Raw genomic sequence first — 27,985 nt, forward strand, 5'->3', positions numbered from 1 at the left:
TGGCCCAGCTGCTCGTTAAGTTTTAACGCGCTGCTTGTCCCCGAGTTTGTGTGGTGTCAGTGGTCCCAGCCGCTGGCATGGTCCTGAGGATCGCACTGACTCACAGCACTCCACAGCCTCAGGACGTAGCCCTGGATTATGCTGTTTGGGGAGATAAAGTGTCATCCCCTGGGGTCAAAGGTCAAGGAAAGAATGAGAAAAGCCTGTGAAGAAACTGCATCTGTGCTGTATGCATTATTTGGGTGGGGAGGGGCCTCGCTTTGAATGTGGGGGATAAAAATAAGGAGAACTGAATGACCTTGTGTTTTTCTGAACAGGACAACACATGGCTGCAATAGTGTTATAAATGATTCCTGTACCTTAATGCTTATAGAAAAGGAAAAAAGGCGCAGGTAAGCATAAGCATGGCCTGTCTACAACGTTTTTGTTTTGTTCAGCAGTACCTGTCACTAGTTTCAGCTCATCCTCATGCTCAGGGAGTAGGTAGGTCTACCCTTTCAGCCAAGGAACCTCAGAGGTACAAGGCTCCAAGGAAATGGGGACTAGACCACAGGTTTTCAGGTGTTCCTCTGGAAAAATTCCCTAACTGTAAAATAACCAACCTCTTCTTTTTTTTTTTTTTTTTTTAATTTTAGAGTGGTTGCTTGTATTCTTTTTCTTTACAACAGTTTCAAAGGACTGTGCCATTTAGAAGTGGGGTCCTAATAAGAAGATGGGCTGAACCCCTCCAGTGCACTGCATCATCAGGAAGGGTTTCTCGCCTCTCTCTCCCCCCTCACTAAAGGCTACACGTGCCCATTTCACCATTTGTCTGTTATAGCACACAGTGATCCTTCCCTTAAGGTGGTTCCAATCACCATCTTGGTGGAGAACTAGTGTTAGAGGGTCTGTTTTCTGCTTGGTTCATTAATCAAATCAGCCAAAGTGTTTGTTGAACACCAGAGTCTAGTGAGCAGGGTTACAGAGTAAGACCTAGTTGGTTTTGGTAGGAAAAGTACTGATAACTCTGCTACCTCATGCAACTTCATCTGTGACATTTCAGCAGAAAGGTAACAGAAGTACTTCTTTGTTGGGACACACATCTGAGTTTTTGTGTTGTGCTTGATTGAGCTCTACTGGCTGAAATTGATAGGCACAGTGAAAGCTTAGGAACAGGACCTGAACTCCTGGTACTGCCAATTTGTCTGCCATCTATGCTAATAAAAATTTGAATGTGATGTCTACGGTTCTACACAGTTACATACAACAGATTGGGAGCTGAATAGAAAGTATACTTAACCCCATCTTGTATATTAAATAATTTCTGCATCTTCTACAGGTCTTCTATGACCTAAGACATCTATTTTCTGGGATGGCCAGACAACTGATTGGGATCAAAACCATTAAAGAGCAAGTCATTAGAAATCTGAGGACATGTTGCCTCTATGGAGAGTCAGGACTGGCAACTGCATACAGAACATGCATCTACTCCACCCCCCCCACCCCAAGCTGATTAACTGTGAATAAAAGATGAGAAATGACCTTTAAATCCCCAGAGATGTGGCTCCAGACAGAACATTACACGCACCTGCATCTGTAAGTAAAACCAACTCAAACAGTATATGGAAGTAGTATTTACTGGGTTATTCCATGAAAACAGTCATTGACTTTCAGAATTCATTCTCATGCTCGCCAGGAATAATTGAAAAAAAGTCTATCCTTTGGAAAAGGCATGGGATGTCAAACTGCACACTGACCTCCCAGTTCTGATGTGTGGGCTAAGTTTTGGAGAATCTAGGCTAAGCAACGAAAAAATACTAGAATGATGATGTTTGTTATAACATTGGAACAAAAGACTACTAACAGTTCAATCTATTAGGTAAAACTTTGCTTCATTTAAATTCAAAGGTTTTGTACTACTGGAAGGCAAGACAAATTGGGGTGATCTGGAGTCCTTGTTTACAGCAGTAAATCTAAACAGACTGCAGTGAGGAAAATATTTGGTGAAAATTCTCCATGGTTACATCTGAATACTGCCACATTTAATACCCCCCCCCCAAATTCAGGGCAGTTAAGAAACTACCATATTCTGAGGCTATGAGTTGAAAGCTTCTCATGTGATAAGATGAATAAGGATGCACTAATTGCTGTAATACTCTGAAGATTAAAACCCAAATGTGCTATGCCAATTTTGGTTTAAAATTTACCAAAATTCTCTATTTACTTCCAAATTATTATAGTTAAGCATTCTACAAATGCACAGACAGAAACAATGGTGGCTTACCTAGAGCACTTAATTCTATTGCTCAGGTTTACATAAAATTCTCATTTATCTACTGAAGCAGCTTTTTTTTATTACTTTCACAATATATTTATTAATAACCTGCTGTCAAAAGCACATCGTGATTACTCTCTTGCTGAGATAGTATAACAAAGTTTTTCGTCTCTACTGCTTGAATTACTGAACAACTTGTGATTCATGCTATGCTTTGGAGCGCTGACGTGTTGTTGGCAATTTCTCACCTTTCCCAAAGGAAGGACAGTGGGCTAATCCACAAAGTTCAGTGGGTTTAGCTTTCAGTTCCTAGCTTATAGGTGTTGTGTAAATTTGTGCTGGGCAAAGGAGCAGCTTGTTTAAATTATTTAAGTGAATTATCTTGCCACCTTAATTACCTCAAAACCCCCACTAAATTATATTCAAGAATTAATCTCATTTATCATAAAGTGTCTATAATACAAGTTTTCCAGGCGATGGCACAGAAAATTCATAATGTAGATACATAGTCAGATCTTATCTGAATGTTTTGGTCTGTAAAGCTGGATAAGAAATCTCACAAGAATATGCTCTACTGTGAACTTTCTGGTACTTCCTGCTTTTAATCTGGCCAAAAATACTACATAAAGAAGTGCAACGCAGCACTTTTTCTCCCAGCTGGAGTTAGGAAATGCAGGGTATGAAAAGTAAAAAACAGAGAACGGAGAAAATGATCCAAATTTTCCAAAACTTCTTACAAAAGTTTTAATTGAACTGGTTTGCTCAGCTGTAACTATAAATGACTGATCTCCCAATGAGAGGATTTATAAAAAATAATTGAGTAATAATATCTTGATTTATTGTGTGTACTATTTGAAAATATACTTTGTATCAGCACCCATACTGAATGATAAATGTCAAATTGAGGAATAAGTACTATACAGTACCTAACTGCTGGCAGTTTATACCCTGTGTATATGTTCACATATATGGAGGCATTTAAAGGCCCGGTCATGTAGCTCCACCTTTCAGTGAAGGAAAGATTAAAGACTGTTTCAGAGTTACTGAAATGAAGTTTGGTTGAACATTAGTATTTTTAAAATGTTAACTTTCAGGATGCTGAGGCTAACTTGGAGTGCAAAAGCCATGTGTACAGAAAACTGATCAAAGCTCTGTCTTCATCATTAGTAAAAAATATTTTGTCTTGTGATTAGGGTACACTGAAAAGTAAAGGGAGGAACATGGGTTTCAAAGCATTGAAACCGACCTGCTATATATAATTTTATATTGCACGAAATCAGAGCCTCTGGTCAACTGCAAAACAAAACTGCACAAGCTGAGAAAAACTGGCAAGTGCTACTGTAGCTTACAAGGTTCGTATGCATCCTGTGTGCTTATATACTGTTACATGTCCCAGGACACAACACTGGGTTAGAATCAGCCCAGAACTCAAATAGCTATACAACTGAGAGACAAGTTAAACAGAAACAAAAAGCTGATCCAAAAAAATCTCCAGACATGCTGTCACCTGATCCTCCACAAGGGGCAATAGTTGTTTTTAATAAGGTGGTCCAATGAAGAGCTGAAAAGGTCAGTGTGGATTAACATTTGCTTGATTTCCCACAGAGTCTTCTAAATCCGTGCCAGCAAAGGGTATTCAGGTAAAGTTTTCTCTATGAAACTGATATTGCCTCAATGATTCTTCTCTCAACTGAACTTAAGCTAAAAAACTCCCCTATCTCTATGATCTTGGTATGTCAGAGTATGTACAAATCTCGCAGAGTTCAGAGAATTATCAACCCTTGACAGTTAAACAGACTGAGAAATACAAATGTTAGGTGTTATGTAGGTTTATTTTAAAAAAAGAAAAGAAAATGGAAAGTAAATGATAAATCATTTGGAGTTCTCTGAAAATGGCTTGTCATGTTGCAGTTTTCCAAGTACTGTGCTAAGGCAACATCAGAGGATTAACTAATTATTTTGTATGGAAGAACATGCTAAAAACATTAGCTGCTTGGCTTTTTGTTTGTTTGTTTTTGGTTTTTTTTTTATATCCACATTACTTTTTGCCAGTGTAAAATGAAGAGCCTGGAACTTGGCAAGATCATTCTTTGGTAAACAGTTTTAAGTAGTCCTTAAAAACAGTATTAAAACGGAGCATTGTGGCTTCTGAATTAACTACAGAACAGAAGAATTTCTGCCCTTTACCCTCTTGAATCTTAAGCAATTCTAAATCAAAAAAGTCTCAGTCAGAGTGCACCTGCACATACCTAATGCAAATTGCCCTTGTCAATATGATAGTGGGTATAGTGTATGGTATTCTGCATAGCTAGGAGCTCTGAAAAGCTTTGCTCTGAGAAAGGACAGAAAAAACCCAAATCTGTTTCAGTTTCACTACACACCAGAAGGACAGCAATGCCCCAGACCAATCCTTCCTTCCAGATCCACAAAGAATTTTACCTGTGTCTGCAAGCGAATTAAACCACCTGTTAAGCCTGCAATCTCCGGTCAAACTATGGATACAAGATAAACAAAGCACTGTTATCTTGAAACATTCTCCACTCTGCTTATTTTACAGTTTAAGCACACACCAATCAAGACTGGTACTTATAAGGAACTTTATATTCATCTTTTAGGTAAATTCCAGTGGCAGTTGGAAAGCAAAAGTTCTCAAGGATAAGGAATGATGAGAAATAAAATAAGTCTTACATTTTAAAAGGTGACTGTAGTCTCACTTATTGTTGTCCTACTTCTGAATTTTTTTTATGTTTCCTGCATAAATAGGAACAAACAACAGAATAATTTAAAATCTAACTACTGCTAATAAGGATGGCTGTGATGCTATAAGGAGCTGTTACACTAGCTGAACATCTTGATATCCCTTCACTTGCAAAAGCATGCAAAAAAGATACTGAAGACAGGATTTATGTCTGCCTTTTTCTTCCTTTACTTCATTTCTGGGTCTTGTATGGGAAGGACAGGAAAAATATGCTTCTAGAAAGCAGAATGTCTTTGGTTTTTCCTGTAAAGGCTGGAAGTAAAAGGCTGTAAACAGAAAAAAACCCACCATGCAGTTTGACATGCTTGAAGTAAATCCCTCTGTCATCTTAAGAGAAATAATATTGCTTCAAATCATCATTCTGATTTTACCATTAGCTTCTTCACTGTTCGTGGTAATTCAAAAATGTTTAGGGACAACATTTTTTTTCTTATAAGATAGTGATGGTTGGGAAAGTTAATACAGAGACAGGTGTTCTTTCTGTAGGTACTCTGGACAATTTCAGAGTACTTGAGCTGTGTTAGTGAGATTGTCAGACTGGGGTTGCCGGACATAAAAGCCCTTAAAAAGCACTTAAAAATTAATTTTACACCAAATACTATATTTAAAAAGTACATTTTATTTTAAGAGAAATAACTAAGCATCAGATGTACAATAACCAATTTTACAAAAGCTCTTACAATTGCAAGCTAAAAATCAAACACAAATGATTCATACCTTACTTGTTCCTTTCTTATGTTCTCCAAGTGAATAAATACCATTACAAAGAGTAAATGTTTTCATTTTACTAGAAAATAGGCATTATGCTGTAAAGTTTCATATTAAAGGCAAATGATTATTTTACATTTCAGTTACCCAGAAGAAAATTTTATGATCTCCTCCAACTGCACATAATGGAAGAGTTCTGTGCCATGTCAAACCAGACCCTACAGCTGCAGTTCCAGTAAGAATGGGCTTCAAAAAAAGACAGAGAGAGAGAAATATCAATACAACTTCCCTTATAAATGATTTCTATACCACGTATACCAAGTTGCATAGACAAATAAGCACTATAGAGTAAGTACTCCTTAACAAATACAGTTAAAATACAACAGAAATTCAACTGAAAAATCTGATTCTCTTCTTAGTTTCCATAGCTACTTACCACATTTAAGTACATCAAAATAGTCCATAATAACAAATTGTTTCAACTATTTACATTATTATAAATGTTATTGTTATTTTAAAGGCATACTTTCAAACTTAAAAGCCTTTTTAAATGAAATTATTTCTGTTATTTCAGTGTACTCACAAATAGTATGTTTGGAGGTAATACTCTTACTGTAAGTAGTACAAATGTATGCTGACTCCAGCAAAACCAAAATATTTCCTATGCTTTGCATTTTCATTCATGATTTAAAATGCAATTAGTTCAAACCAGTAAAATACAAAACTAGCTGGTTTTAACCTCCTTAGTATTAGAAATATCGACAAATTTATTAAATAACAGGTTAAAGGTGTTTTTCTTCCCCTTAGCACTGATATGGCAAAGAAAACTAAAGCATATAGATTAAGCAGCCCTTAAAATAGCAGGTTAAGTGCGCTGCAATTTTTTTCCTTAGTGTGGATGTCACAAAACAAAATAAAATAGGAACAACAAGAATAATTTCTGGATGGTTTGGGCCAGTTTTTAATTGTAGCTTTTTAGTATATATGAGGAGAAGAGATGAGACTCAGAAATTTACCTGGGGATGTCCTAAGTGATGAACCAGCAGTTGAGTCGTTGTCTTTCCTGGATATCCAGTGGTTGCAAACAGATTTTCATTCACTCGGGACCATCTATGAATAAAACAAATGTACTTTTCAAATACTGCTGTCACATGATCAGTAGCGCACACAAAGTGGAGTTCTCTCCCTTGTGACTGTGTGAGGATGTCAGGTATTCTACTAACAGCAGAGGAATAAATTTAGCCAAATGGCTTGTAAATGCCTCATATGCATGTTGTTGTTAAAAAGAAAAAAAATCATGGGAATGTAACGTGTGTATACTAAATGTGGGTCTATAAACTTTATAGACCAAGTTTATATAAAGTTTATAGACCAAGTCCCCCTAAAAATGACTTAACTGAGACCAGGTTCCTAAACTCACAACTGCTTGTATATACATAGATTTATAGATTTATATAGACAAACCCCACAGAATACAGACAACACATACCTGAACAACCTGGCTCGATCAACATGGACGGGTCGCTTATCCTGTGGATAACTAAAACAGACATTCAGGGTAAAAAACTGCTCTGCAAACAACTACAGCTCATACTAGAGGTACCAAAAGCATGTATCATTTAAACAGTGAAGGGGACACATTGTCTACTCTCTGTGAAGCACCTGAGGGAAAACTAGACCATTCCTGCAGCTTACATCTCAGTTTGAGGGAAAATTGAAGTAGTTATCCAGTTTATTATGGATCAATAATTATCTATTTATGACTTAGAATGAAACTTTAACACATAAAACTTACAGTGAGAGGGAAACAGTGAGATTCTATCTCAAATGGACAAAAAGACAGACAATCTTATTTTTAATAGATAAAGATGAAACAAAGAATATCAGGGAATGGTCTGTATTGATATCGTAATTACTGATAATTGTTAATTTATTTACTGAATAGTTTATACAATATACAGTGCATTGGGACTACAAAGATGATTAAGGCACTGGAGCATCTCTTTTACGGAGAAAGGCTGAGAAAGCTGGGCCTGTTCAGCCTAAAGAGGTGACTGAGAGGGGACCTCATCAATACCTGTAAGTATCTGAAGGGAGGGTGTCAAGAGGATGGACCAGGCTCCTCTCAGTGGTGCCAAGCAAGAGGACAAGAGGCAATGGGCAGAAACTGATGCACACAAGTTCTACCAGAATAAGAGGAAGAAATTCTTTACTGTGTGAGTGACAGATTGCCCGGAGATGTTGTCAAGTCTCCCTTGCTGGAGATTCCAAGACCTGTCTGGATGCAATCCTGTGCCCTGTGCTCTGGGATGACCCTGCTTGAGTGGGATAGTTGGACCAGACGAACCACTGTGGTCCCTTCCAACCTGACCCGTTCTGTGACTCTGTGACTGACATGCTGTATTAGCCAAGTAGCTGCATCTCCTCATGTACTGATAAAGAGGAGAATAAAGAAACCTCTCTCATGGGTATAAAAATACCTGGAGCGAGTGATATCCCAGATCAGCCAATCACTTCCAGCAACTGCTCCGATTTTAAGAGTATTTTTTAAACACCAGTCTGCTGACATCAGTGGCGTTTGTTCACACTCTAGGGAGAGAATGGCCTGCTGTGTAATTAGATCATAGAATCGGATTGTTCCATTCTTCTCTGCTACCATCAGCTGTTAAGAGAAATTAATAGAATGTGGTAAACTTAGCATGTAATGAACCTTACTACCTTTTCTACTCTGTAGCAAACTTAGAGTACATTCAAGCAAACATTAACAATACTAAAATAGATACAATTTTTCACTTTGTACCAGAAAACATTCTCCTGGACTCTCTTCTACCAATAAATAAAAAGCACTTTAATCTATACTACTGTTACACTGTTATACATAATGATTACATTATTTTATCTCTATGTATCTATAGATATCTATGTATATAATTTTGGTGGTTAGAAACACCAGTTCTTAACCACCAATGCACTGTGCTTTTAGAATTTCAAAGCAAAATGTTATTATTTTAAAATGGAAAAGTTCCTTTTCTGAGTTAAAAGAACTGACTGACAGACATAGTGCTGTAAAAAAGAAAGGGTTATCAAGCACTGAAACAGGGTGCCCAAGGAAGTGGTGGAGTCACCATCCCTGGAGGTGTTCAAGAAATGATTGGACCTGGCACTTAGTTGATATGGTGGTGGTTTGGTCAAAGGTTGGACTCAATGATCTTAGATGTCTTTTCCAACCTAAATGATTCTATGATTCTAAACACACTATTAATCAGTGTAACTGTACAATCTGATTTTATATAACATCTCTTACTTCATCCTGTAACAGTTTGCAACAGATTTTATCTAAACTTTTTCCATTAAAGTAATACATTCAAGCAGTTGTTAATTAAGGACTGTAGAATGAGCTTCCTCATTAAATCACAGAATGATAGAAGGTTTGGGTTGGAAGGGATCCTAAAGATCATCCAGTTCCAATCCCCCTGCCATGGATATGGAGACGTTCCACTAGACCAGGTTGCTGGGCTCCATCCAACCTGTCCTTGAACTCTTCATGGAATGAGCATCCACAACTCTGAGCAACCTGTTCCAATGCCCAGATGACAAAATCAGATTTTTCTCCATGAGGAGCATTGGTTCTTAGATAGTCATGAATGATAAAGAAAGGCAAAGAACCATAAGAAACACTACTCTGATAACATTCAAGTTTGTTTGGAAAAACAGAACTGTCACCAAAACATGCTTTTCTACAAACTAAAGGACATGGTGCAGTAGGCATTTTGACCTGCAATAAGCTTTTCAGCAACCACTAAGTCTGTCAAGTTTTATGAGCTTTTTGAAGGGACTTTTCTTTAAAAAAATATAAAATCCTGTGCCTATAAGAGTCAATAAAAAGACGTGCTAATAATAAGTAAGATCCTGTACTATTGCAATATTTTTTAACAAATCTATTAATTTTGTTGTGCTAACAAAGTTGCCCAGTAACAAACAGCAGCTAACACATTCAAGTGTGATTCTGTCTGGATCAACATTTTTCCAAGCTTTCTTAGTAAGGACAGATACTGATATTGGTGGAAATGTGGTGAGAATAGAGCTCCTTCTTCCCTATTGCTATGTAAATACTTTGATATCTTATTTGACTGCTTTCTTCTGTTTTAAGTATGTTTTTGTGGTAACCTGAACAACTATTTGTAGCTGCTTAACACAGTTATTGATAGGCACAACAGGAATAATAAATCCAAGACAGCAGGGACTAGACCCTTAATGAAGCTGAATATTTGGGTACATATCAGCTGATTCATCCTCCCCAGTACAATAACCAGATAAGTACAAAATCACAGTCTATTGATTTGATTTTTCAAAGCGTATTTCATATATGGCAAGCAAGAACAACAACAAAAAAAATCCCTTCCTAACTTCAAACAGATACTTTTCAAAGCTTGGCATGCTCTATAAGAGTCTGTGTTACTGGTGAACTGTGTTACCGTAACTGAGTAAAACCCAAGCTTTTCTCTGGTAAGCTTTTCTCTGGTATTAATCTGTAAGTTAATATGCAATCAGCAGAACAGTTATCAACAACAACAGATGTATGTAATAAAGAAGGAATATTTCTGATGGGAGGAGTAAGGGACTGAGGGTAAAATGACAAGAATGGTAATGAGAATTAATTTACAGTCACTTCACATTAGCAGATCCAACGGATATCCAGTTACAATGTACACTAGCTCCCCAAACTTCAATGATACAGCATCAAAGATTCATAGTTTAGTTAAGTCCCCCTCCTGTTTTTTTAAAGGTGATGAGGGTGAGAAGCTGAAAACCACAACCTTAAAAGCCTCCTCAGGATGCCAGCAAACACTCATTCCAGGAGAACGTAAAACAAAATGGGCCTTCTCATTTCCTTCCAAATCCCAGACCCTAAAGAAAAAAAAAAATAAATTGACTACAAATACATTAACTTTCAGTGCCTCAATACATCCACGAAAGAAATGACCAAATAGTGTTCATGCTGTATCATTTCAGGAAGTCAGTAAGAGTGGTCAGTGCTGCAGATAATGTATTTTAACACCGATGAGCCAGGCAGAGCCTCCATTTAAGTATCAAAATAATTTGACAATTTAGTTATCTAAACATGAAATCTGGATGAGATGCTCCCACTTTTTTCATAAGTCACCACTACAGCCTTTGTACTGTCAGTGTTCATCCAGTTGATACAAGCAACCTAGAATGTAGTACCAAGCAACTTAAATCATCCATGTTGCCATGTAAAGGATAAAACCATGCATTAAAGTATTTTGGTTGCCTAATATGTGAGTTTCCAGCGTTTCCTGGTAAGACAAGATTGAGTAATGGAAATGTAAGAATCCAGAAATGAAGCTAAGGTAAACAAAAGGATCTACGGCAGAGGTAACAAGAGGCAACAAAGGGTCTTGGCAAGCTTTCAATAAATAAATAACATGGGCCAGTTTATTCTTTTCCTTTAGAAGGGCTTGCAGTAAATATCAAGCAGCCATAACAATGTTAAAAAATCAGCAATATTTGGACAATATGGATTGACAAGGAAGTGTATGCTGAAACTCCAAAATTAGGTGATGACTGAGTTTTCTTTGGATGCATTCAATATGACTGTTAATGAGCTATGAAGCTACTTTGTTTATAAAATGCAACAAAACCAAAACTGAACCTCACAGCAACTGATTTTTTCCCTACAAAATCAGTAGCTCAGTTGTAGGACAAAGACATCACAGTTGTGAATATCAGCCTGAACTACAAGGCTGAATACTATTTATATGCATTTGGACACTGAAACATACACATATATCCTTCCTCTCTGACATGCAAAACCTTAGAAACAGCCAATTTTTAAAGTTGTGTTCTGCCCAGTCTTTTGAGTTAGATGAGTGGCTACATACTATTATTGTTTATTTTAGAGGATTTTTGCTGACTTCCTCCAGACTTTTTCAGTTTATATCTCACCAGGGTGCTTAGAGCTTTATATTTAAGAGATTTCAAAAAACTCTTAAATAATACACCATAAGTCTAGACAAAATATATGGGAATAAAGTAAATATATTTAATGAACAATGTTGTTTTCTTGTGCCAAACCACAACAGATCAAATATTTGTTCTCCCTGTAGAAAACACAGGGTCTCTAATCTTGAAGAATCAGTGTCCTTATTAAAAAAAGTCAAAACAAAAAGCTGACAAGTGTTTAAAAAATGAAATATCTACTTGATTAGGTAATTTAGAAACATACAATACTTTCTTCTACTGCCAAAAATTTTGCCTTGTAGATTTGTCCAAGTCAAATCAACACTTTCCATGTGTATTTACTGTGCAGGGAGAAAATTATGATACAACAGAAGATAGTGAATCATTTTGGCAAAAGGAACAAGCCATGATGTTTCCTTCCCTGAGGTGAGTGATGTTATTAGGTGTTGAGACCGAAATTTATATTTTTACCTCCCTAACTTTGTTATTTATAAAGTTACCAGACTTGTACTTTGTAAGAATGGCAGGACTGCTAGTAACAAAGAGGATAAAAGCTCCTCTTATATTTCTTTCTTTCTTTATTGATACCAAAGATAGTCTAATTTAGTTTTGAAAAAAAGAAAACCCAAACAAGCCCCCAAAAAACCAAACCAGGCAATACATATCAAAGTAGATCTTTGTCTGAATGCAGCAAGTCTACACAATTACATATGTGTTCAATTTCTTTGTGACTAACCCAAGTAAAAAATGTGCAAAGACCAAAAATTAGCCAAAATGAATTTCAATTACTCAGTTACTCAGTAATCATAACCAAATCAGCTACAGATGCTAAAGAAAACCCCTCTACTTTTGTCTACATTCCTATCACGTAAATCAATCCAAGACGACTGAGCATTTTGTCTCCCATTCAAAGCTCTTGAAACTTTACTAATATTATCACAATTTTATACCAAAGTAAACTACTGTCTACTTTTCTCCAAACATCTGTATCTTTCGTAAACCTGCAATGTGTCATCCTCTTAATTCTCTTCCTCCCTTCATCAGCTATTGTTGTATAGACTTGTTACTGGGCTCGTGGTATTTTTTTCTGATGTTTAAAAAAAGGTCCACAAAAATTTAATGGGGAAAAGTTTGAATGACGGCAGTTGAAATAACGGCCAAAGTTTGATTAATGGAAAGTCTCAAAAATAATATGTAATCTGCCCAGTAAATTAATTATTTTTTTAAGTATCTAAGGACTGAGAAATTATATACTGCAATACTCTCAAAATTTAAACAAACACAAAATACAGACACAGTTGCAAATGCTGTTAAAGAAAATTCTTGAGATATTAGAACATTTCTCTTGTCACTCACATCTGTAATTAAACAAAGAAATGACAACTGCAGTTATCTCAAAGCTTGAAGATATTCAAGCTCCCTTGGATCAACTATATTTTATGTCATATGCATGAATATGGATAATGACATGCTGCATGTGTGCATTAATATCATCATACAATGGACTTTTATTACAGTCGGCAAAGTATTTATTTGAACTCTGAAAACCTGTCTTGTGGCAATGGAGATGATCCTTATTTTATATTCTAATTTTCTGAATTATGAATAATTCTAACTAGCAGAATCAAATCCTAACTGCACTTACTGCAATAGTAAAAGAACAAAACCATATTGCAATCTTCAGGCATTTCTCAAATCCCCAGAAGATGGAAGTAAAAGCAGGAATTCTTCCAACAGAAGATTTCAAATAATTTTAGTGAGTGGGGTGTGGGCTAGAACAAACCTTGACATCCGATAAGATTCCCAACCACAAAGAATGATCAACTACACTTGAACCATTACTCAAAGATTACTCACATCCAAAGTGGTTTTGTTGTTTTGTTGGGTTTTTAATATCTAACTTTAATATGTTTCTTTATATCTCCATCAGAAATATTCCATGTGCAAGGAAAATCCTATCACTTCTGAAAAGCTTAGAGGACTATAGAGAAAGGAGAGATTCCTTTTACTGAAATCACACAAAGGTAAAGTGAAATTGTTCCTAACTGAGCACAAGGAGTGAGGATATCTCACTAAAGGAAAATGGAAGTGGACAGATTAGTTAACACTGCAGAGAATACAACCAACATTGGCCTTATCTAAGGTCTTCTGCCAACTCCATATGGAAGTGGTTATCAAAGATCTGGAGGGTACTATGCAGGACACATAAGAACAGAAGGCTGAAGTGGAACTGCAGAAATTCCTTCTATCTGGTCAGGTGAAATATTCAAGACAATTTCTAGTAATTTATTTTATTTTAATGACAAAGAATTCAAGTTATCTAATGCAAAACCAGAGACCACACAGCATTTTTGAAAAAATGTGAAGCTTCATTTCTATCCTTTCAACCAAAACAAACAAAAAAAAAGTCTGCTAAGAGTTATCAGCTTATTGTTTCTGATATAGATGTAAAACTAAATGCTGTAGTATGACTTTTCCTGAGAAACTCAACTACAATTCTGCCAATGACTTTCTAAAATACAAATTGACTTCTAAACAAATCTAATGCAATTATTTCTATTTAAAAACAATTTATAGGCTAGACTACGTTCTAGCACTGTGTGACCCTTAACATAAATAATAATGTGACACCACACAGGAAATTACTACATCATCCTCGTATTTTGAAGACTTCCTAACTAAAAGCTTATTCACCCACACTTAAGACCAGACTGAAATAACACTCCAAATATTTGATTTGGAAAGTGTTTTTTTTCTTAAGCTGATGGGAGAGCAGTTAATATTCGCACTGTGGTTGTGAAGTACAACACAAGATGGTTAATACTTGCATTGTGGCTGTAAAGTATAACAGAATTGTGTAAGACCACATTCAGGGGAACAGGGATACATATAAAAAGTGGGCAAATTTAAAAACTGGACTCTTAAAAAATATTCAAGACTCTTCTTTATTTTCCTCAATTATAATGCAGAACTAGCTTGATAAATTGTAACAGGCATACCTCAGAAAGGACAGGTATTTTGGGATGACATTTCTTATATGAAGAGAGATTGGAGAATCCAATCACACAAACGGATGAAGATAGAACAACATGAAATAAGACACCTTTTATAAAAACATTGGTAAAAATCCATAACTGACTGCACTAAAATGGGAAGACACAAATAAAATATAATTTTTATAGGCAGAAATAAGTGATAATGACAACTTCTCAATACAGCCAAAGGCTGAAATATTTATTGAGTACACAAGGTAAGATTCAAGTGCAACACGTGCAACATGTGCTGGCAATACATTAAAGAACACAAGACAAAAGAAATAAACAAGAGTTACCATTAGCTTTCCTACATATTGTCTAGAGAAAAACCTACACAAAATAACTGGGGCATAAGAGTACCATGTAAAAAATATATGCTACAGATTAAACCCCCCTAAAACCAGATGGAACACATTTTGAGAGTCTAGTTGATTTAGCTTTCAGTGATATCAAACCTTTCCCCCAAATCTCTGTCCAGGGAGCAAAGCTAACCTTCTGATGGACTGGCATTTATGTTATGTGCAACACAACACTCAACTTCACGGCGACTGATAAATTAATTCACAAAATCATTGTCTATGAAGTGACAAGAACCATGGCCTAAGTAACTGAACAGAACTCAGGAAGGAACCGAAGGGCAAGTCTGTGCACAGATAAAGTGGAAGATAATGCAATTGTACATTCTTTTGCACACAAAGAGAGAGGAAGATGATGTAGTTTAAGGAATAATTAAAATCAGAGAAAAAGAGAGAGTGAGGGAGAGAAAGGTATGGATCAGTCCTTTTCAGCTTTTTAAAATACAAACTTTTATGATACCAAGAAATGGACAAGCAGATTACTTTAATTACACATAAACATTATATAGAATTTTGAAACTGAGATATGAAAGTTAGATTATGAAAGAACTAGACTTAAAGGAAAACAATTAGATTAAATTCAAGAGGCAATTTACTTTTCTGCCATGACCATATTTGGCTTTCAGCAGTAATGTAGAAATATCCTAAATTTGATTTTTGACTGCACATAAGAGATATTTACTTTTGTTACTTCAGTTGCACTTAATTTGTTATCACATATGATTTATAAATGAAACTGAGTCAAATTTTTGTTTAATATAATGTTACTTATTTCAGCTATTTCCTCTGCCATTTCTTTAGAATTTTGCAATGAAACATTAGAAATATTTTTCTATTTTTAAAGAAACATTACAGCAATTCTGAAATGTGTAAACAAGTGAAATGAAGCAAAATTTTAAAACTGCAATATCCTGCCAAAGATACAGTTTAACTCTAGGCTTATGAACAGCTTCATCCATCTTGAAATATAGCTATGCCTGGGACCAAAAGAAGAAAGTAATATATGATATTTAGGACTCAGGATTTGAATTTTTCAATCAACTTTCCAGATGTAATTTTTAGCTACAGGAACTTAGATTTTTAATATAAATACAGTTGTAAGTAACTGTAACACAGTGAGTTTTAAGAATGTTCCAAAGGTGTCTTCTTTCAGAAAAGCAATTTTTTTAAGGCAATATTAGTTTTGACATTTTTGGTGCAGTGAAACATTAGATTATTAAAGTGTACTGCATATTTACATACCAACACCTCTTTACTTGTCTATGAACGCACATAACACTTACTCACAACCACCTGACACAGATGACCACTGCAAATATTTTTATGCAAGAGTATTTTTAGTTCAGCTCTACTTCACAGCTGGAAAAAAGTCTTGTGTTGTGAGATCAAGGCCAACAAAGACAACATGCAAGAAACAACAAGCATTCCTGAGTGACACAGCAGCAGCTGAAAGGTAAGAACACTGGACAGAACTAGTATCTGACTTACACTGTCTGTCCTCCAGCCAAAATGACTGATCCCAGCTCTGAGATGCCACTGTTGTAGCAGCCTGTGGCATGTTGTTGCATGTTCAGTATGTGCAAACTGAAAATCTCACCTCCTTAGAGGTCTCTGCTAAACTTACTACTAAACTTTCTACTGAGTGAAAGCCAGAGAAGACCTAAACATGTTTGTATATATTCATTACATACTGAAATATTGTATTAAAACTTTATTAAGACTTAAAAGTGGAACTCAAAACTTTGTGTCCTTGTACTAACTGTTCTAGAACTTTATTCCACCTGTATTAACAGATGATGTATCCTGAGAACAATTTCAGAATGGAAACTCAGTACAGACAGGAGAATTATTCCTCTTCTTACATTACTACTGAAGCAAATTACACAGTAAGTTAAGAATGATTTTGGTAAGTCCCAAGGAATGCATTTTCCATTAGTTTTGAAAGTGTAACCTTTAAATTCAATAGAAAAGGTCTTCATGCCCCACATGTATGAATGGAAAAAATAAGAACTCAAGTAGCCAAAAAAAATCCTACTTATTTCCCATGGCTTTTAACTAAAGACTTTATGGTTTATGGCATAAAATGTCCTTCATAGTTACTAAGCTGAAATCTTGTTAGTATATGTTAATTATATAATTTTTATTTGCTTTTAAAGTAGTATCAATTAGACTACTGGTTTTAAAACAGTTTTCTTTCATCCCAGGAACATTGAGCATTTCATAAAATAAACAAAAAAAGGCCACATGGTCAAACAGCTTTTTGCTGAATAAGCCCAATATGAGTTTAGATTTAATAAAGAAACCAAGGAGAGGAAATAAATCAGAACAAGCTACACATAAGTCATACATTTCTACTGTTCATTCCTAATGATTCTGTTGGAAATACAGACGGGGCATCTATGGAGAATCTGCCTACTCGTCAAAGTAGCATTTCTGAGTTCCTCAGGGGTGTTAAAATCACAGGCCTTTAAGATTTTCTATTTAGGTAGGACAGAGTAGCTCAACTAAAGCTACTAAACTGTGATTTATATCAGTTGATGATCTACCCTTCATAAAATCTCATACACTGAGTAATCTTTCTAAGAGCTATTCAATTCTTTCCTGACAGGTAGAAGATGGCTTAAATGAAAAACGACATTTTTTTTCCCTGAGTCATTTATATAGGAATTGATATGGTGGTAACTTCAAAGATCAAATATACAATTCTTATAATTGGAGAAGAAACTAAAACAGTTCCTCAATTGAGAAAGTTTTGAATTATCACAGTTATTACAGAGAAAAGATGATGCTTTCTCAACTCCTGCTGCTCTGCTGCAGTGACCTGCAAAGCCTGCATGGCTGCCCTTCTGCCACTCCAACTGCTTTGAAGGGATAAGAACAGCAGCTTTTAGCAGATTCGAGCACTCTATTAGAAGAGGAAGATGGGTGACCTTTTGATAAGGAAAAACTCCTGTACTACAAAACTTTAACCAGCCTTTTCCAAAGCATTAAACCATGTTTCCCTTCTACTTCCAGTAATATATATCTAAATATATGGGTTTGAAGCAGCTATAATCATGATATTTTGAGCTGCCAGTACCACTGTGTAAGTATTGTAATGTTTTTAGGCTATGTCATCCCTACCTCCTGGTAAGGCTAACCAATTTGGGTAAGCGGACAAGTTCACATATGTTGATTTTAAACTTGACTCGTCTGATGATAGAATGGATAGAGAGGGTCTATATAATTCAGAGCTGAGCTATGCATGGCTTTTATTACTGTCCAGCATGGGGAAAAATAGTGTATGCAATTCCAAGACACAATAGTTTTTTCACATTGAGTCTAGTTGGTTCGAAATATTGTTCTGAAAAAAAAGAACCCACAAGTCGCAACGAAAAGCCAGTCTGCAACCTAAGTTAACAAGAATAGTCCATTTCTTGTCTTGTTAGTGGACTGGTCTTGTCAGTCGGCCATGAAGGCCAACTAAAAATAAAAAAATAAGTGCTTATTTATTTAAGTGAACATGTAAGGTATTCACACATAGAAAAAGTCAAACACTACTGTTTCAATAGTGTTTTGAACAGAATGCATACCTGCAGGTGTGATCATCACTTACGCTTGCAACCTCTTGACCTTCACTGGGAGCAAACACCAGATCATTAATGTAATCTGAGTGGCCATCAAATGTCTGTCAACGAGAAAAAAATAAATACTTTTACCTTAGAGAAAAAATAAATACTTTTACCTTAGAACCGCCTGCTCCATCAGCCCACAATGTACTTAACAGAACTGCTAATGGAAAGATGTGTAAGTGTTAAGATAAAACTATCATTTTACATAGAAGGTAAAACAAATGTTTATCGGTAACTGGGTTTCTTTAAAATATCTAATTCATGTGTAGATTCACACTGTAGGTGAAAATACCCCCTCACTATTCCTTGTAGTTACCACACAGGTCAGTTTGATGCTCTTGCTTGACAGAGATCATACTAGAGCTTTTTATCCTTTTGACCACTGAATTTTGAAAGTAGAAGATAACAAATCTCAGAAACAAAGAGGAGAATAAGCAGGAAGTGAATATGTGCATGGTCTACCTATATTAGAGAACTCTGATTACTGGTAAATAACTCTGATCTCTGAATAGTAATTTTTCCTACAGGTTCCTGCAAGCAGCAATACAGTTTATCCTGAAGGAACAATCAAGACCTTGAGAAAATCAAAAATGAGGAAAAGCAGTAGAAGCAAAATCAAGGAAGTCATACAGTACCTCAGCAATTACCCACAATTTCTTTTAAGCGTTTGAGAAGAGCAAACACAGTGCATTGTGCTCTCTGCTTTACAAGCTGTTGTGCTTAAGAGAAAAGAAAATGGGGTATAGCTCACACTCTTCTTTTACTATGAATTAATAGATCATCCATTCTCAAATAATAGGAGACAAGCACCCATGGTGTGAACGCACATGTGAACTGCCACTCAAAAGCAAACATCTGATGTTCTATCAGAAAGCATAAAGTTATTTCAATGGAAACCTTGTTACTGTGTAATTCTTCTCATCTGATGCTTCTCAATCATGACATTTTTATTTCTAACTACTGCAAATAATTTATCTGTAACAAAACCCAATTTAGCAGCACAGCTTTTCTAAAGAAAAAAAACCCTCCAGTTTTAGTAAAAATTAAGTTATATAATTCTTACGTATTTTGAAGACTGTTCAGTTATCTTGGCCATAATACCAAAACACCTCTTCCCCCCCTTAATTCTATTAAGTGTTTTGTATTTATCTACAGATATCAGTAATCTTTTGAGGTTTACAGTATCATCAAAAACCTAAGTTAAATAACTTATACACATTTAGTAATAAGCAAGTATGCAAAAGTCATCTCATTAGGGTCCAGTTAAAGTTTAAAGTACTTTCAAATTCATTCACGTGGGGGCTAGGTATGAATAAATCATCTCAGGTCTCATTAGAAAAAAATCAGCTTTCTCTGTCTGTGCATTTATACATATTTACTCTCATTAAATATATCTGTGGTGGTTTTGACAGGCAAATGTCCATGTGTAGATATATCTGGTATTGTTCCATCCTCTTCTATTCAGTCCCACTGATTAAGTCTCAAGGCATAGCTGCTCTTGTTTTGCCCAGCAAGGTATCATAAAAATGAGACAAAAATATCCTATGGGTAATAGCATGAGATGGAGAGATTGCAGAGGAAACCAAGGTCAAATGAAAACAAGTTCCACAATTTCTGAAAGGGAAACAGACTACCTTGTCTCTAAGTATAGCTATTCTGAGGAACAAATGCAGAACTGATAAAAAAAATATTTCTCAAGCACACACAAGAACTAAATCCCCCTCTCTAAAAATTTTATGAATTCTTCACCAATTCAATACAGAAACATTTTCAGCAGCCAACTTTATTTTTTCCAACAGGTCCTAATTTTATTAAAACCTAATGGATTATACCAGAACGAATATATCAAAAGATGATGCTAAACTATTTAGACAGAAATGCCAATTTTTTGAAAATTTTCAGCATTCTGAAAAATGCCTCATTTTACTCCCACAGTTCTGATGAAATATGCTTTTTATTAAACAAAATTTGAAGCAGGAGAAGGAAGCCATAACTCATTTCCAAATGAAAACCTCAAAAGAAGAAAAAGGTTTCATGAAGATCCATCGGTCATATTTTACCTTTTGTTTTTTTGTTCTGGGCTTGATCCAACCCATAAATTTTGGATTAGTTGTGTTGACAAAGTAATGGAAAACTCGGTGTGCTTCAAGTTCCTTCTTGATAATTACATCAAGACAGCCTTTCCATGGGGAAAACAGACTAAGATTACTCAGTCTATCCCTCCAGAAGCAACACACACAAATTGTTTACTATAAAAGACAAAATGTTCAGAGATTACACTGTGACTGTAATCACATACTTCCTTCAGCATTGTTTGCACGTTCTGTACCTCTCCTGAAAATCCCATGTGTTAAGTACGCATTATATAATGGATAAAAGTTTTCCATGTGTTCATCCTAAATTCAACCTAAGGTTTAAGAAACAGGCTTCCTGAGGTACAGTAACTGTTACTAAGAAGCCACTGTATCAAACTTTATTGGAAGCCAGCTCAGGGTAGTAGCTCATGGTGAGTTTGTGAACAGTTGAGACTCTGCATGTGCTTTGAATCAGAGCTAGGGGTTATTTTTTTCTTGACAAGAAGTCTAATGATTGTCTAGGGATAAGAAATTAAGACCATTACCCAGAGAAAGGATTTTCCACACTTTCTATCGGAAAAAACCCAGAAGACATTTCTCAAAGACAACTTTTACCAATATAAACAATAAACACACTAGTCCACATTCTTTCTTTTCATTAATGAGTTCCCTGCTAATAGGTAAAATAGCTATCACAGTAGGTTCTTAATAAAGTTCTTAGACTTAATTCCAGTGATGGAGCTTGCATAAACAAAGCTAACAGCTTTACTGTTAAATTCAAGCCATTTGTATTGAATACGCACCAAACAATTACAGAATCATTAAGGTTGGAAAAGACCTCTGAGATCACTGTGTCCAATCATTAACCTAACACTGCCAGGTCCACCACTAAAGCAAGTCCCTGAGCACCACATCTACATGTGTTTTGAATGCTTCCAGGGACAGTGATTACACTACTTCCCTGGGCAGCCTCACCACCCTTTTAGAGAAGACATTTTTCCTAATATCCAGTCTAACCCTCCTCTGGTACACTTGAAGCCATTTCCTATTGTTCTATTGCTTGCTACCTGGAGAAGAGACTGACCCCCACCTGGCCACAACCTCCTTTCAAGCCAGTTGCAGAAGGTGATAAGGTCTTCCCTGAGCCTCCTCTTCTCCAGACTAAACACCCTCTGCTCTCTCAGCTGCTCCTCATAGGACTTGTGCTCCAGACTCTTCACCAGCCTTGCTGCTGGACACGTTCCAGCACCTTCAATGTCTTTCTTGTCATGAGGGGCCAAAAACTGAACACAGGATTTGAGGTGCTGAGTATAGAGGGACAATCATTTCCCTAGTCCTGCTGGCCACACTCTTTCTGATACAAGCCTTGTTAATCCAAAATAAATAAAAAAAATTAGAATTTAGATGCTGAATTTATCTCAATGAAGTCTGTAGTACCAGGCTCATCCCACTGTTTCATTATTTCCACTTATTATCCACCCATCAGTTACAATGTTAAAGTAACTTCACATTCTGCTAAAAAGTTAAAAGATTTAATTCACACCTTAACATTAAAGCCTGCTGTCTGAAATATCATAAAACTGGCAGATATTACATAAATAGATAACTTTTATAAGGAGTGACAGAGCTTTTAGAACTATTTTGTCAGAAATACTATCCAAGTTGATAATAAATATATCAGTTATCCCACTGCCCTGGTGGCAAAGTCACATAAATTGACCAAAACTGAAAGAAGGAAATTAAAGGTATGTGCAGGTATGAAGCAACATAAAAAGCATTTTCTTTAAAGACATTTTGGCTTTGGTAACATCCATCTTTACTTCTTATGCCATGCTTTTATTCATTCTATTAGCAGTATGACCAGATAAGTGACACCCACCATTCATTTAGTATGACAAATGTCATTGTCTTACTAATACAAGCCAACAAACCACAAAAAAAGTGTATTATTTTCTCCTTTATACCCATTAAACCACTCTCACCAAAAGAGGCATTATCATATCCTAAAATAGTAAAAACCAAGAAACACTCCCCCAGGTTTCTTTGTATTAATTAGCTTTGCTTATTCTTAGCTAAGACCTCACAAAAAAAAAAAAATTCAAACTGGATAGCACAAATATCTAACTGACATTGTTTCAAAGGAAGAACTTCAAAGAAAACCAAAAGATCATGTAGCTGATAATTACAGTTATTCCCACTTTAAAAACAGAAAGGTATATACAATACAATAATTATCCCTAAAGATGATGGATAGAGGATCTGTCAGTTTTGTGCTCTATCTCATACAGTACATTAAGCAAAATGAGCCAGAATGACAGTTAAAGATTAGACTTCACTAAAGACTAAACTACCTTTTAAAAATCAGCTTAGCTGCCCTTACCTTAAATTCATTCTTGTCTTGAAGGTCTGAAGTAAACAGCCTTAACTTCCTATCAGAAGCTGCAGTACAAAACCTATACTCAACAGACAAAAAAAAGCCTGTCAGTCAGTCAACATTGCAATGGTTGACTTTTTAGCAGTTTTCTTTCAGTTTAAACCTGCAAAGTGACACGCGAAGGAAAAATCAGATTTTGAAAAATGCCAAAAGCATCTATCTTAGCTTTTCTGCTTTGGCAACAAGTAGAGTTATAATTGGAACTTATCAATAGTGTGTATCAAGTGCCAAGAATACTTTTCCACAGACAGAAATGCAAAACATTCCACAAAGCTAAATCTCAATCAATTATCAATTATCCATTACCTGAAATATCTTTCATAACTGCCACTGAAACTTCCCTTGGAAGAAGTTAAGAAGTTAAGAAAAGAACCCTCATTATCAGTGGTCTAAAATACCAAAACATAAAATTCATAAACCAATTTCTAACATATTTTAAACAAAATACTGTACAAAAACACAGCAGGAAGCAACTATCATAATTCTGAAGAATCATACAAACTATTGAGAACATTTTAATTCTTAAGTGCACATTTAATAGCTAACTATCTTTCTAGATTTACATCTCAGTGTCTCTCACAAATAGTATTTGACCTGCTCTAAAACACAGCAGACTATGCAGACCACTACAAATAAATAGCTTTAAATAGCTTTATAGAGGAAGCCATTACAATGATCTCGTACTTAAAAAAATTCTTAAATCCTTTTTCACAGATGTGAAAGAATGAACTAACTACATCTGAGGTCCATGAAAATAATGAAAAAAGTATTATTTACTGCTTGTTCACTGGGGAGAGGGTCAAGGGGCACAAGAAGTAGAACAAAAAAACAAACAAATGAACAAAACCAAACAAATCAACAACAAAAAGATAACGTTCTACTGAAGTGTTCAGAGACTTCATCAGTGATTTCTCAAGAGTTAGATTTCACTCATAAGCTTTGAACAGTCCAATATTAAGGAACTACGGAAAACAGGTAGGAGACAAGGATTCATTGTAGTCATTTAGTGTAAGTACCTTATCTGGGGAGGTATAGCATCAAGTCTAGTTTCAGGACTCCATGCTATGGCATCAACTCTGATTCCGTGGTGAAATGTTCTTAGTGTCTTATATTGCATGCCTTCCACTTCTGCATCTTCCTCCTACAGAAATATTGCAGTTAGCTGATTCAGAACAATGTCTTGGTGACTTCTAACAAATCAGATTGATATGAAATGGAAAGGCTTTCAAAATTACACGTATTTGGGATCTTTTTAGATCATAACACCATCAAATTGAAAACCCGGAACATAAGGAAAGTATTAACTTGAAATATTTAAGTACTTAAAAATACATTAAATGACTGTAGTCTCAAGCCAGAGGCCAGGGCAGAGTAAAAAAATCAGAACAGAGTTGCAAAGATGCTGAGCTCATTCTTTGTCCAGGTAGTATCTTCACAGATACAACTAAAGCCACTTATAACAGCAGGGTAAGTAAGTACACACTGCAGTGAGGAGAAACAACGTGAGCAAAAGCAAGCATGTAATTTAAGCTCTCTTTTCTCTGAGCTGCTTTCACACTATGGAAAAATGCTAGCACTTTCAGAACAGCAGTCTTCAAACAGCAGGAGCTAGAAAGGTGACTTCTGTCATCTAACTATAATTACAAACTTGTTTATTCTTCCCACTGGTGAGAACACCAGATGGTGAGAAAAATGAAACGAGCTGGGGTTGTGGACTCCATCAATCAGTTGACCTCTAAAAAGCTTCCATAATTCCTCAAAATATCTAATGGATATTTCTACAAAATTTTCTCTATGTCATAATTCTGGTTTATGGTAAAGAACCTTCTGTATGCCTTCTGCATAAGTAGAGGCTAAGCAGAACCTAGCTGAGGATGCGTGACAATATCTACAGTTTTCAATGCTTCTCAACAGGGAGCAAGAACAGCATTTTTCTCCCCTGCTTTGAAATACTCAATGACTCCACATGTGGAAGAGAAGTTATGAAAATTATAGAAAAACTACCTTGTACCAGTGGTTGTCAAAATTTTACTTGCTTCCTTTTCAAGGTCTACACTAGAAACAAGGTAGAGAGCAATACAGATGACAGTATGTTTTTATGGCCAGCACTAGATGCCTTTCAGAAAAAATTCCAATAATAAGACCCCGGGGAATAACAATAATAAAAATACCAGTTATGCTATTATTCATAATAGACAAAGTACAAAAATAATACTGTATAATAGAGAAGTGAGATGAAAAAAAAAAAACTTAAAAATTTCAAACCATTGTTTCCAATTGAGTTTCAAGCATCTAGGCAAAAAACTCCACTTAATTAAAAACATCTTATACAGCATAAGAATATACAGTACTTGGTATTTCACATTTTAAAAACTTTCACAATATGATGACTAAATAATTTCAAGGTAAGAAAGCATATTTTACTGTTTCCAACAGTCTGTGAGAGAGATCCAATAAAAACAATTGGGGAAAAAAAATTAGGTAATTATTTCCACAGTCCTTCCCTAGAAGAAATACCCACAAAATTAGCACAGACATGTTAGTTCTAACCTTGAAAGTAGTTGTAATCTTTTCTACTTCACAGGCTAGCTGAAAGCTTTAGAAGATAATTTAATCTAAATAGCAAATGTATGTAAAACAAAATATAACTGTGCAAAAATGTGCCAATTACCAGTAAAGAACAATGAGCAAAACAGAGATTAAGTCACATATTTCCTAAATTGGGCATTTAAGTTCTGAGACATTCACCAACATTAGCAAGAGATACTAACATGGGATTACTCTTCCAGTAGAATACTTCTGATTTCTTTGCAGTCTACTCAGAGGGTGTAGTGATAGAATGAGAGGTAACAATTTTAAACAGAAAGAGGGCCAGTTTACATTAGATATTAGGAAGAAATTCTTTACTGTGAGGGTGATGAGGCACAGGGAAAGATTGCCCAGAGAAGTTGTGGATGCCCATCCCTGGAATTCTTCAAGGACAGATTGGATAGGGCTTTGAGCAACCTGGTCCAGTGGAAGGAGGAACCAGACGACCTTTAAGATCTCTTCCAACCCAAACCATTCTGTGATTCTATGATTCTAATCAAAAGGAACTTTATACCATCCCATTTATATCAGCAAGATGGTATTATATCAGTGTGTATTTTATATATATATATATATATATATATATAAACATATATATATATTTCTATTTTCCTGAAGAACAAGTATCCCAGACTTGTTAATGTAATAAACAAGTAAAATTGTCCCGTTTACACAGGGAGAGGAGGAAAGAGGAAAGTGGCCAGAGTCTTCCTATAGTAGAGGTGCTGGCAAAGTAAGTTTCAGGACACAACTAATAAAATCAACAATAACACAGACTAACCTGAAATCTGCAGGTCCCAATAACTACATAATTATTGCCACCATAAGCAATGAGGGAACACGCATCTCCACTGTCAAAGGGATTGAATTTTACCACATGCACATAATCTTCACAATCCACAGTGTAAGCAATGTTTCTAGTAGAATCTTGCTTCATTTTCAGTGGACTAAGTCAAGGTATCATGGAAGCAATGTCTTCTCCAGGATGAAAATCTACATTCCTACACAGAAAGTTTTAAAAAGCAAGGATTACTCATTTGCATAAAGAAAAAACGTAAAAGGTATTTGTGGCAAATCAAAATTTCCTGAAACATCATACTTAAGAACACAAAAGCTGCACTTAAGCTTAATATTTTCAGATGTAATGTAGTTCCATCAATTAAAATATTTACTAACCTAGCATATTTTCAAAACTCTCTACAGACTTCAGCAATGACTGCAGATTTTGTGCTACTCTTGGCAACTCAATAGCAATACAAGAAATTAAGTAACTGCACACACCAGAAAAGTCACATACTGTATTTTAAAATTTTCAACAAATGACAAGAAATGACACATTACTACCTTAAAATTCTCTTTACTTGTCTACCTCTTTAAAGATTATCTAACTACAAGCAGAGTTAACCAAAGCTACAGAACTGCAAATAAAAGTAATCATGCATAATCTTTAAACATGATTTCATGATTTATGCCTCCCCAACTGCAGAGCACCTATTACCTCTACGTACTAGAACTTGTACTTTATTGTATTTAACCAATTTAATACAAAATCAGGTTCTTGTGCTAGTGATTTCAGAATCACTCCTTTTAGTCCCAGTACAGATTTGATGTTAGTTTAAGCCTTTTTGGGAAATCAGACTTTTAACTACACAGCTCGTGGAAAACCAGCTTGAAATCTCAGACCTTTGCTGTGTTAATGATCTGAAGGTCTCAGCATCCAAGACTGAACATTCTGGTTGGGAGCCAGCCAGGTTTGACACGGGCATCATTCAGACACAGAGAGGCTCTCCACAGTTGTGTGTTTATTTATTAATTCATCCAACAAACCACCACTATAAACACTTAAGCCATATAACTTGCATAGCTTTGCTCCTAAGGCCAAATGCAAGTTCTAACCTTATCTGTAGTTTTCTTCCTTTAAGGCTTCCCACAAACACAAGCCATTATAGAAGGATAGAGTGTTAAGGGGTTGGAATGGACCTTAAAGACCACCTAGTCCCAAATCCCCTGTCCTGGGCAGGGACACTTCCCACTAGACCAGGTTGCTCAAGACCTTATGCAACCTGGCTTTGAACACTGCCAGGGTTGGGGTATCCATGGGCAACTTGTTCCAGTGTCTCACCACCCTCACAGTGAAGAATTTCTTTCTAATATCTATCTGAATTTCCCCTTTCAGGTTGTAC

The 27,985-nt window shown here is 35.8% G+C and overlaps 1 protein-coding gene across 1 annotated transcript; it reads right to left on the reverse strand.

Moving 5' to 3' along the window:
• Positions 1-5,611: 5,611 nt before the first annotated feature.
• Positions 5,612-27,504, reverse strand: NUP37 (nucleoporin 37). Its single transcript, XM_018080834.2, has 10 exons — positions 27,486-27,504; positions 26,584-26,803; positions 24,230-24,354; positions 23,160-23,232; positions 18,666-18,760; positions 10,538-10,628; positions 8,201-8,382; positions 7,210-7,260; positions 6,737-6,830; positions 5,612-5,966 (listed from the first exon to the last, which is right to left on the reverse strand). Exons 2-10 carry the CDS (start codon positions 26,737-26,739, stop codon positions 5,853-5,855), a joined length of 981 nt encoding a protein of 326 aa, XP_017936323.1. The 5' UTR covers positions 26,740-26,803; positions 27,486-27,504; the 3' UTR covers positions 5,612-5,852.
• Positions 27,505-27,985: the final 481 nt, after the last annotated feature.

The sequence above is a fragment of the Manacus vitellinus genome, unplaced genomic scaffold, assembly GCF_001715985.3.
Source record: "Manacus vitellinus isolate BGI_N305 unplaced genomic scaffold, ASM171598v3 scaffold_5_pilon, whole genome shotgun sequence".
Taxonomy (NCBI): domain Eukaryota; kingdom Metazoa; phylum Chordata; class Aves; order Passeriformes; family Pipridae; genus Manacus; species Manacus vitellinus.